Genomic DNA, 12102 nt, shown 5'->3' with positions numbered 1-12102 from the left:
TACGCACTTCAGTGGATGACGAACTCCAGGATGGATCCTGCCCTCGCAGGCACCGAAAGGAAACGCCAATTGATAATTGTATATGCGCAATTCATCGAATGACGAACGCCGTGATGGATTGATGTTGTCCTGTTTATATCCAGTTTAATTTAAATTGGCCCAAACCAGCTTAATTTAAATTGGCCCAAAATAATGGAAATTCCTATTTTCATGGCGATGAATCTATTTCCACCCTTCTTACTATGAATTGTTTTTTAAATATATCTTAAATTTGAAGTACCCATAACAAGGCAGGTACATATAGCTAGGCAGGTGCATATAGCTATATATGGATGAAGTGGCCTGCCTCCATCTACATCTGCAGGCTAAGGACGAATGACAAGGAGCTGCACTATATTACCTGATTGATTGGGTAGCTTTCAGAGAGCATAGCAATGGCGGAAGTACGAGTGGGCAGATTACGTTTGGGATCACAAGGATTAGAAGTATCAGCACTGGGGTTAGGTTGCATGGGCATGTCGGACTTCTATGGCCCTCCCAAGCCCGAGCAAGAAATGATTTCCCTTATCCACCATGCGGTCTCCAGAGGTGTCACTTTTCTTGATACTTCGGACATTTATGGTCCTTTCACCAACGAAATCCTCGTTGGAAAGGTAGGCCTGTTGTATGGGGTTTTCTCTTTTCTTGTAATTGTAATTATCTAGAGCTTACCCAAGAGGATAGAATGTTCACCTACGTATGTTATTTGCAGGGCATTAAAGGAATTAGGGAGAAAGTCCAATTAGCCACAAAGTTTGGGATAACATATGTCGATGGAAAACCAGAAGCTCGAGGAGATCCTGCATATGTTCGTGCTGCCTGTGAAGCAAGCTTGCAGAGACTCGAAGTGGATTTTATCGATCTTTATTATCAACATCGTATTGACACTAAAGTCCCCATTGAAGTGACGGTATGTATTTTTGCGATAGGTGTCGGTTTAGTTCTCGAATGATGCACAGTTTTGATCTAATGGTTTTTCTGTGCATCTGTGACAGATTGGAGAACTGAAGAAATTAGTTGAAGAAGGAAAAATAAAATACATCGGACTTTCTGAGGCCTCCGCATCAACAATTAGAAGAGCCCATGCTGTTCATCCTATAACAGCAGTCCAGATAGAGTGGTCTTTGTGGACTAGGGATGTAGAGGAGGAAATTATTCCCACTTGCAGGTATGATCAGGTGTTTGGAGTTGGGGTTTTTCACATCGTTACCATCCTTGTATTATGAATCACTAACTAACATGTTCAAATTGTAATTGCAGAGAACTTGGTATTGGAATTGTACCATACAGCCCTCTAGGCAGGGGTTTCTTTACTTCTGGAGCAAAGTCAGTTGACAATTTAACAAATGATGATATTAGAAAGGTATATTTTCATTTGGATATTTAGAATTAAGAAAAGAGTATAAATGCGTAATAAATTTTTTTTTTTACTAAATAATTTTAAACATAAGTTCAATTATTTGTCATTAATTACAAAACCAAGAGTGGTTGATGCCCATCATTATAAAACCCAAAAATTAACTCGACCTGAAACATTTTATTCCAATGTTCGTTCTCCAAAAAACTTATTAGTTCATTGATATCATACATTATGATTCCAGTGCATTGATAAAATGTATTTTATTGTTTCAATGAAGTCTTATTCTAATTTTATAAATTGCTGATATTTTTGACAGACAATTCCAAGGTTTCAACCAGAGAATCTCGAAAAGAATAAGGGGACGTTTGAAAGAATAGCTGGAATAGCTTCCAGGAAGGGATGCTCCCCGGGTCAACTTTCACTTGCTTGGATTTGCCATCAGGGAAATAACATTTCACCGATCCCGGGCACCACCAAAGTGAAAAATCTAGACCAAAATATAGGTGCTCTTTCTGTTAAGATCACGGCTGATGAAATGAAGGAAATAGAAAATGTACTATCCACTTCTGGATTCTCTGGAGATCGAAGTCGGGCTAGTTTATTGAATCTTACATGGGTGAATTCAGAAACACCCCCTCTCTCTTCATGGAAAGATGCCATTTGATGATTTTTAACATCGTTCTCTGCAAATAAAGCGAAATCGTCAGTTTATAGCGTATATCATTTTTCTACCCTTTATTTTAAAGTGTATATCTTCGGATATATCAAATGAATATGCATGTTCAGTTGGCGATCGATATATATGGTGCAAGGCCCTTCTGAAGTTAAGCTTATTGTCAGCGTTGTGTGAATCTGGAATGTATTCAGACTTAAAACAGAAAACTCACACTACTTCATTCATTTCTTTGCTAAATTACATCACACTTATATAGGAAATAACACAAACTAATTCCTAACCACTCATAACTAATTCTGTTCAACCACCTACAACTAATTCAGTTCAACCACTCATAACTAACTATCTCTGCATTATTCTCACATCCTCCCTTAATGGAGAAATGGATTTTCTACAATACCTAACTGACTTCTAAAAACTTCAAATTTGATTTTACCAAGGGGTTTAGTAAATATATCAGCCACATTATCCTTGGTGTTACAAAATATCAATCCAATTTCTTTTGACTCAATTTTCTCACGTACAAAGTGGTACTGTAACTCAACGTGTTTTGTTCTAGCATGGTAAACTGGATTATGTGCTAATTTGATAGCACTCTGATTATCACAATTGATACATGTTGCACCACTTTGCGCTTCTTCAAGATCTGCAAGAATTCTCCGCAACCAAATAGCTTCACAGATGGCATTGGTCAAAGCTTTGTACTCTGATTCTGTTGATGATAAAGACACAGTTGGCTGTTTCTTACTACTCCAAGATACGACCCCTGATCCAATATGAAATGCATAGCGAGAGGTAGATCGTCTGTCAACTGGATTTCCTGCCCAATCTGAATCAGAAAAACCTGTCAGTGCAACATCAGATACATCAGTATACATAATACCAAGATTCACTGTTCCCTTTAAGTATCGGAGAACTTTCTTTGCAGCAATCCAGTGATTTCCTTTGTAACAACGATAAATCATTGTAATTTAGGTGCCCATACCTGTGATGCCATAATTCTGCTGTTGATGTCTCGTTGGATGTCAATGCAACATGGCGCTTCACTGTCACATCCAATCTGTATAATCCTCCAACCCTGGTACCTGTAGAAACAACCCTGTAGTGGTCCTGAACATCTTTCACTATACACCCCAATTTACCAAATTCTACTTTTAAATTATTATAAGTGATAGTGGAAACAGATAGCAAATTCTTTTTGAGAGCAGGGACATACATCACATTATGAATCTGGCGCATTTGTCCATTAGGTAAGTACACATTTATGATGCCATAGCCTTGAACGTTAAGTGACCTATCATCTCCTAGGTAAATGTGTGTACCATCAGATTTCTCATAATATTTATCATACCATTCTTTATTACAAGTCATGTGTGCCGAGGCACCAGAATCTATAAACCAAGCATTCTCATCATCAGTTTCAGCAGACAATGCAGCATCAGAAAGAAATAACTTAAGATTTTTAAATCCATCATTCACTGAGGTGTCTCTGTTTATGTAATTTCCATTATGCCTGCTATGTCTTTGATTTGATTCATTATTCTTTCTCCTATAGCAATCTTTAGCCAGATGTCCAGGTTTTCCACAATAATGACATTCAATGTTCCTTTTAACATAAGAATCAGGAGGTGTCATACCTTTCTGCTTTGCTTGAAAACGGCCTCTGTTTCTGTCCCATGGTCTCCCTCGGAATGGTCTTTGGCCTCTTGCAGTCAAAGCCAAATCAGAACCATTTGACTCCAGTTCAAAAGTTTTCATGCGCTCTTCTTCTTGAAGAAGAATTCCAGCCAATTCTTCAAATGTAGGAGGTGTCGGTCTGGCGGAGAGAGCTGAAATAAAGACTTTATAGTCTAGGACTAACCCCTTTAAAGCAACAGTTACCAAGTCTGTACTAGAAACCTTTTCACCAATATCCCCAAGCTTATCACTGAAATCTTTAATTCGGGAAAGAAAGTTACTAATGCTTTCATTGGCATCCATTTTGATAGATAGCAGTTTTGTTTTTAAAAATAAAATACGGTTTGCATTAGTAGTCTCATACAAACCTTTGAGAGTGTCCCATGTCGCCTTCGAAGTTTCACAGTCCCAAATGTGAGGAATAATATTTTCCTTCACTGACATGCGTAGCAGCACCCTTGCTTTCATTTCACGCTTCTCCCAATCTTGAGTATTAGTAGGAGGTTGAGGCTTGGTCTCGTCACCTTTGACAATCGGCCAGAGATTGTATGCCTCCAGTACTGTTATGATCTTAAATTTCCAATTGACATAATTTTCTCCATCAAGTCTTGAAGACTCATTTAAATATGAATCTGCAAGGGGATTAGCCATCTCTCCACCAATGACCAAATTCAAACAAAAAATCGCAAGCTTCTTAAAGTTGGAAAACTGGTTAATAAATAAAACTCTGCAAATTACGAGAATACCGCAGGCCTCACTGCCTGAGAAATGCTACCGCAGGCCTCACTGCCTGAGAAATGCGTCAACAGAATACCAAAGAAACTAGCTGTCTAACGTCAAGGGTCAAGACGCGGAGATAGGAATTATAACAAAACAAAGAAAACCGGGCCGACTGAAAAAAAATATGACCACGGCAGTATAAACGGCGGAAGCTTGCAAACACACCAGCAAAGTTCTGGCAGCACGATCCACGCAGAGTTCTGGACAGGGCGACGGTTACGGTTCTCGACAGCACACAGCACCAGCAACGGTTCTCGACAGCACACCAACGACTGCTCACGATCCTCACTGTCTCGCTTCACGGTTCTTGACAGCACACCAGTCGACGATTCTTGACAGCACACGCACTTGGAGCAGTCTTCAATTGGCAGTGTTCAATACAGTTAAGGCAACATCACACAGTCTCACTAGTCGGCCTGACTCAGCGGCCTCACACGCATAGCAGCGCACAAGCTCTCTGTTACACGACCTCAACACATATGCACAATCCACTGCTTGCCTGATGCTCTGATACCAACTTAAAACAGAAAACTCACACAACTTCATTAATTTCTTTGCTCAATTACATCACACTTATATAGGAAATAACACAAACTAATTCCTAACCACTCATAACTAATTCTGTTCAACCACCTACAACTAATTCAGTTCAACCACTCATAACTAACTATTTCTGCATTATTCTCACATTCAGACAGAGCGAAACCAGCAGCTCGTCAGTATTGACATTTATATATGTATTTGTTTTTTAGGAAAAAATAATGCTTCTGTATTAATATAAAAACAAATAGTACATTTGTCATGGATCTTGGATCTTGAATTTCAGTCTGTTTCTTCAGCATACAACACACCCAAAAAAGTGAAATTGTGTCATTTTCAAATAACCATTTCGGTACATTAGATCATTCTCAGTCCTACATAGACCATATACCACTTGAAAATATAAAAAGAAAACACAAAATGCATACATCTTTTTACAAAAATGTGCCCCATGCTTTCCAATATTACCCAACACTGTTTTCTAACTATTTGAGAAGTTAATGCTTCCAGTATTTGTCTTAATCCAGCATTTGTCTTAACTCTTTGTTCAAATACTGAGAAGAAAAACTTATTAGGTTCTTTGCCCATGTTTCTTTTGGATATTAAATCAGTTGTCTAGTTCTGTTCCTGAAAATGTGATCAATGTTGATGTGTTGGAAGTGCTTATCATCGTCTTGATGTGCTTCATCCAGTTTTTTAAAATTGGAGGGTTGAATTTATTCTCTCCCTTAATCCAATGGACAATGCCTTTTGCATCTCTAAAGACCTGTAGGCTTTCCAATCCCAACCATTTCGCTACTACCAACACTCCCTATAGCGCAACTATCTTTGCCTTACTGTTAGTGCCCTGGCCCCCTTCCCACCAAAAGTGATAGCAGTTTCCCAGCTCAGTGACAATGTATACCCTGCATCCACATTTCCTCCTACAGCACGCTCCATCGAAGAAACCCACTGGGAATTTATGCCATATATCTTTCCAAATGATACTTCTGTGCTTGTTTACAATATTAGTTGGACCAAGCTCCAAGAAGTAGGCAACATTTTTGATCACATCCTCCCTTACTATCGGATTCATGTTCTCAAAAATGAGTGCATTTCTGCTCTGCCATATGGTCCATATGAGATACAATAAGAGAAAATGAAATTTATGATGAGTTTTGAATCACTTCCATAAGAAGCTTCTTAATGACCGGAAATACTTAATTGACATGATAACAAAAATGTCCAATATCCCTTCCAAACAACCAACACTTAGCAATATAGAAATAAATGAACATTGTCCTCACCAAAAAAAGCATATCCCAGCCCTAGATATCCTCTCTTAAGAAAATTATTCCATGTCAACACTCTCTACTTTATACCCAATTCCATCTCCTTTATTCCATATCAACACAGATTATTAGGCCAATAAAGCTTTCTTTTGAATCTGAATACCTCTCATTTTATATCTATCTATGTGCAGAGGTATTTGTGATCACCCTCCCCTCCGCTTAGCTGTGCACCAATATCTTGGCTCAACCTCCTCTTCTCAGCTTAACAGTTGTGAAACAATATTTTTACCCGAGTTAGGCCCACCATTGTTTCCGACTGATGTTTCCAGCGGATACACGTGTTGTTTCCGGTCGCAGCATTTCCGGAAGAGGCTCCAAAACTATGGCGGATACACCTGTTGTTTCGGGGGCAGCATTTCCGGAACAGTGGCTCCAACATTATGTTTCTTTTTTGCGTAAAAATCTCTTACCAGGACTTTATATTCACCACCTGACCGTGGCTAGAGGAAGGTTTGTGTAGATCCACCAAGTTCCTCTTCTGGGTTTTTTATGTTTTTTCTTTTGGAGTTCTATGGCAACCTAGATATTCTTATCGCCCTTTTTAACTGGGGTTTTAACTGGGGGAGGGTTAGCACAAGATTTGTATCACTGAAAAGGAGGTCGGGTTTGATGCCAAGTTTTTTCGGTTTTTGAATATTTAATTTATTTAAAAATGTGAAATAGTGAACAATTTTCTAATCATAATATTGAAATTTTTAATTAATATTGAAAAATGAAAATTTTAATTTTGATTATTTTAATATGTTGTAATGTAATTTTATTTTATATAAATAAAATTATTTATTAAAATTATAATTTTTTAGAAACTTTTTGGCGAAATCACATAATTGATCATTTGTCGACGCGTTTCGAACCAACCAGTGTGGTTCATCGTCAGAACAAGTTGAAGAACTGATCCGTCTTAGCTCGATTAAATAGATTGTGCAGAGACTCCAACAGCTATAATGTAACGGCTAATTTGACCTAATGAACCTGGTCAAAATACTCAAATATTTAATTAATATTCTCGAAATAGGTAAATAAAGGAGCTTATTTGTTAATTTAAGGATAATATTAATATTTTAATTATAATGGTCATTATATACTATTATTCAATAATTATTTAAATAAAATAATAACAAATTAATTTAAAATTAGATAAATTAATAATATTATTTCGAGTATTAAGAGAATCTATTAATATTTTAATTATAATGGTCTTTATATAGTATATAATTTTTTAATTGATATATTTAATTATATTACTAAATAATTATTATTAATAATATATTTATTTAATAATAAAAGGATATATAATATAATTGAATTCATTTGTTAGTTAAAAATAAATAGATATATTATTAATATTATTTCACTTATTTAAGAGAATATTTTAAAGTCAACTATGTTCTAAGGTAAATCTTATTATTATTTATAAGGATTAAAAAGGGGGACGTTTTAGACATTAGTTAAAGGGAAACTCAATTAAGGTATAATCAATAAATTTTATGAAACAATAATAATAAATGCCTAATAGTATCATAAATAGGTTAAGGTTAATACACTGATAAGCCCGAGACTAAATCCTAATATATTAAAACTCCAAAATAATCAGACAAAACTGCTAAAAGAAAATAAAAGGAAGAGGAAGATAGAAACCCTAAGACCCAAAGGACAGGGGAATGAGGAGGCTAGGAAGATAAGGCTGGGACCCAACAACTACTAATCTTCCATCCATCATCCCTATTAAGATTGATTGGCCTTTTCTCGATCTCCAAGGCCTCTCTGAATTTTCGATGGTGAAAATGCGCAACTTTGGCAATGACTTGAGCCTCCTCTATACATACATGATGCATAGTCTTCCCAGCATGCTCAGCCAGGGCCGAGGATTTGGTTCTACCATGCCTTAAATCCGTCGAATGCTCACTAATCCGTTGATTGATAGAGCGACCAGTCTCACCAATATAAGGGGTCCCACAGGAACATGGAATGACATAGACGCCCTTCATGTCCTTAGGGTCAATCTTCAGAATCCTCGCAATCCTGTCCGTGGTTCCTTGGATGTAAGGAAGATTCACACCCAAGATAAGATCACTCGGAACCCTTCGGATTGAAGGCTCCTTCTTGGCCTTGAGGAAGGCTTTTTGACCGAGGTGCCTTTTAAATTTATAACCTAATGTAAATTTAATAAATTTAAATAATTAAATTTAAATTTATTAATAATAATAAATTCATTTTTATTTTAAATTTTTAATAAAATAGATAAAATTTAATTTAACCATTATATTTTATAAATTATTTTTTAATTATATAAATTATTATATTTTCCTTAAAAAAAAAATAGAATTAGAATTACTCAAAATAAATAGTTTTTATATTTAAAGTTTTTTTTTTTTTTTTGTGTAAGTCAGAAGTTATATTATAGCACAAAATATAGTACAAAAAATCTGCCTAGGCAGATCGAGAGCAATGACAGACTGAAAGACAAATCCAAACCAACTGCTCAGAAGATTCAAAAGAGAACTAAGGGCACACCACGCAGGGAGGCCAAAACTGAGAGCATCTGCTCAATGAACCGACACAGAAAACACTTGACAGTACATAGACGCAAAGCTAGAAAAACAAAAGGCCGAAGCCTGAACCAGAAACAGAGAGAACAGACCGAGGGAGGAAGCTAAATGAACTTTCCCATGTGACTGATAGTGTCCAGGCCCACCTCCAGAACATGCTTATCCACTTTGGCCTGCAGGGCTTCAATCAGCTCGTTCTCCTGCACCTCCGTAGTAGTGTGCTGCTGCTTTGAGCGGTCTGGACACACGGTATTCCTTAGAATTCTGATAAGCAGTGTGAGTTTCTTGTTAACTGTTTCAACTGCTTCATGCACAGTTGTAATGCGACGGTCCAGCGAGCTGTTGTAGTCTATGATTTTCGCCATCTGGGCCTCAGTCAAATTAATTTCATTCACCACATGCTCTTTATCTTTGTCGTTAGATTCCAGGGCTCTGGCTAAGAGGGTTTTGATGCGCCAATTTTCTGCTTTAGTTCTGACATATTGCGTGGCTCTCTTCGAGGGAGTACCAGGGTCCTGAATCTAGTCTACCTCGCCCGCCATGTCTTCCTCAGTTCGCCGAGCCTCCTCCTCTTTCACTTTGGCTTCCAGCTTGGCTACCTTTCGCTTATTCCTGCTGGCCGTTCTCGTCTCATACATAGTCTGCGCCTCGCGCAGCTCACGGTTAGCAGCCGCACACCTACAGCTCCCCGCATCCATGACTTGCGCTCTGTGCTTATCCCGGCTGATACGAATGCCAATGAGCGAAACTTTCTCAGCGTCTTTAGAGATAACAGTAGGTAAACCAGGGTCCCGGCAGTCTGATATATAGTGTATCCCCATGTTATTTCGTATGAAGCTTGTCCCTATCCATCGCATAGTGGGAGTACTGTAGTAATAAATTGGGGTGATGGCCGCACAAACCGAGCCATTCCAAGCCGATATTACATTAATGTTGCAGATCTTCATCCAGCCAAAAATGCACCAAGTGTCCCGTTCATTTGTGCTGCTCCTAAGGTGAATTCGGTGGTGTGACTTTTCATAATTGCCAACTAGGCTGGCCGGCTTGTGCCAAGACCCAGGCCGAATCGCCCCTCCTAATATTATCATAAATGTTGTTGATATTTTTATATACGGAAATGTACGAAGCGTCCCGTCTCCAGTTCTTTTGATGCTGTTAAACCTGCGGTGTGATTTGCTATGATTGCTGTTCTGGCTGTCCTGCTGCCGCCAAGAATGCCAACGCCACTTTTGTCCTATCATCCAACCCCCGTGGAGATTACTTCTGCCGTTACCGGTTTCTCCACTCATCCGGTACCTTGACCAAAAACCGTTATCAACTAAGCTCGATCGGCTTCGGTTAAGTCCTTCTCTGCCAGCTGTGCACATGTTGTTTTAAGAATAGGGCTGTCCACCTCCTGCCAACACCTGTCCCAAACTCTGTCCTGGTTGTCCACGCCGAAGTTTGCCAGATGGTCTGCCAACCCATTCGCTTTCCTTTTGATATTTTGGAACACTAAGCCTCCCATTCCTTCGAACAGCTTCGCGATACTCTCAATGACCTTAGCTAGCCTCCAGTGGTTAATGGCTTTGCTAGCCTTGGTTCCTGCCTGAATGCGTTTGGCCGTAGAGATAACTAGTGAAGAATCTCCTTCCACAATTACATTGCCTCTTCGAATTGTCTTCAGAACTCTCAGACCCTGTTCGAGCGCAGCAAATTCCATTTCGTTATTTGTGCTCTCTCCTAGCGCCCTGCAATATATATGTAAAATTTCTCCATTCTGATTGCGAATTACGCCTCCTATGCCTGCTTTACCTGGGTTCCCCCTTGAAGCTCCATCAAAATTCAGTTTTAGACCTCCGATCGGCGGACGTTGCCATCTTATGATTTGCGAGGAAGGTGGTGGTCGGTTCACCGACGTCGATGGATTGCTGGAGACCTCCAGATGAAAGCTCTTCAGGATGCGTAAGTCCTGAGCTGGCAGTTTCTCATCCTGTTCTGCTTTACATTTTGTCTGAATAAGCTGTTGGATATTAGCTAGAATTGTTTCTTTAGCAAATTCTATATTTTTGTGTTCATCTTGAAATGTTCTGGGATTACGCTCCTTCCATATAGTCCATAACACAAACCCTGGGATGCATTTCCATATGCTATTAACTCTCCGAGACTGTGAGAAGTTTTTTCTCCAATTGAGAATTATTCTGTGAATGAATTCCCTGTCACGGTCAGATTCGCCGAGAATACTTTCCATCCAGTTCCACAACTGGTTACCCCACTCACAAGAGTTAAAAAGGTGATTCATAGTTTCCGCATCATTAGTGCACATTGGGCACCTTGAGGGTTCCCTGAAACCTTTTTTATACAGATTTTCCCAGGTTAGTGTTTTCCTTCGCATCAGAAGCCACAAAAAGGTTCTGATTTTCGGCCAAAAGAGGTTGTCCCATACCTTGTTGCACCAGGGCACGACTTCAGGCTGCTCTTCCTTTTCTATTATGCTCCTAGCTTCTTTCAGGGAGAAATTTCCATTGCCATACAAACCCCATCTCAGCTTGTCATTCTCTTCTGCTTTTCGAATCTTCCTTTTGAGAATTTTGTGATTCAAAAGCTGAATGTTCTCCCTTGTGTTCTCGTCAATGTTTGTGTTGAAGATCATCCACTCCCTCCAAATCGGATCTCTTCTGTTAGGGTTCCAGTACTAGTTAACTCTGTGTTTACCTTCATTTTGATTTATCTACTTCAGGAATGCAAGCTCTGGGGATTCCAATTTAGGGAGTTGCTGCCAGGCATCCTCCCAGAAAAGAGCCTGGCTTCCGTTCCTTATCTCCCAGAAACTGTGTTCCTGAACTATATATTTCTGTTGTTTTTGGCATGGTTCCATATTGGCGAGCCAGCAGGGACATCCTGAATTCTTATGAGGTCTTGATCATTATATTTCGGCAGGTACTTCTCATTCCAATGTTTGGCCCAAGGTAAGCTTGTATCAGTTATCCATTTCCACCAGATTTTGGCCCCACAAATTCTGTTGACCACTAGGGGATCAGTTAGATTTAAACCACCTCTGTCCTTTGATTTGCATAGTTACTGCGACGCTACCAGAGACCATTTTTTCTTGTTTCCTTTTCCATTCCACAAAAAGGATCGTTGTATTGTTCTCATCTGATCCATGATCCC

General features: G+C 38.9%; 1 protein-coding gene across 1 annotated transcript; it reads left to right on the top strand.

The window, feature by feature from the left end:
* Nucleotides 1-325: 325 nt before the first annotated feature.
* LOC149212500 (putative aldo-keto reductase 2) lies at nucleotides 326-2117 on the top strand. The gene is made up of 5 exons (XM_089390618.1): nucleotides 326-653; nucleotides 752-949; nucleotides 1035-1207; nucleotides 1300-1402; nucleotides 1716-2117. The coding sequence occupies exons 1-5, from the start codon at nucleotides 435-437 to the stop codon at nucleotides 2061-2063; spliced, it is 1041 nt and encodes a 346-aa protein (XP_089246744.1). The 5' UTR covers nucleotides 326-434; the 3' UTR covers nucleotides 2064-2117.
* The last annotated feature ends 9985 nt before the right edge of the window (nucleotides 2118-12102 follow it).

Source organism: Pinus tabuliformis, chromosome 1_1 (assembly GCF_031772625.1).
Source record: "Pinus tabuliformis cultivar Carrire ecotype Pingquan chromosome 1_1, CPIR1, whole genome shotgun sequence".
In the NCBI taxonomy this organism is placed as follows: Eukaryota; Viridiplantae; Streptophyta; class Pinopsida; order Pinales; family Pinaceae; genus Pinus; species Pinus tabuliformis.
This window is presented reverse-complemented; position numbering and strand designations above follow the sequence as displayed.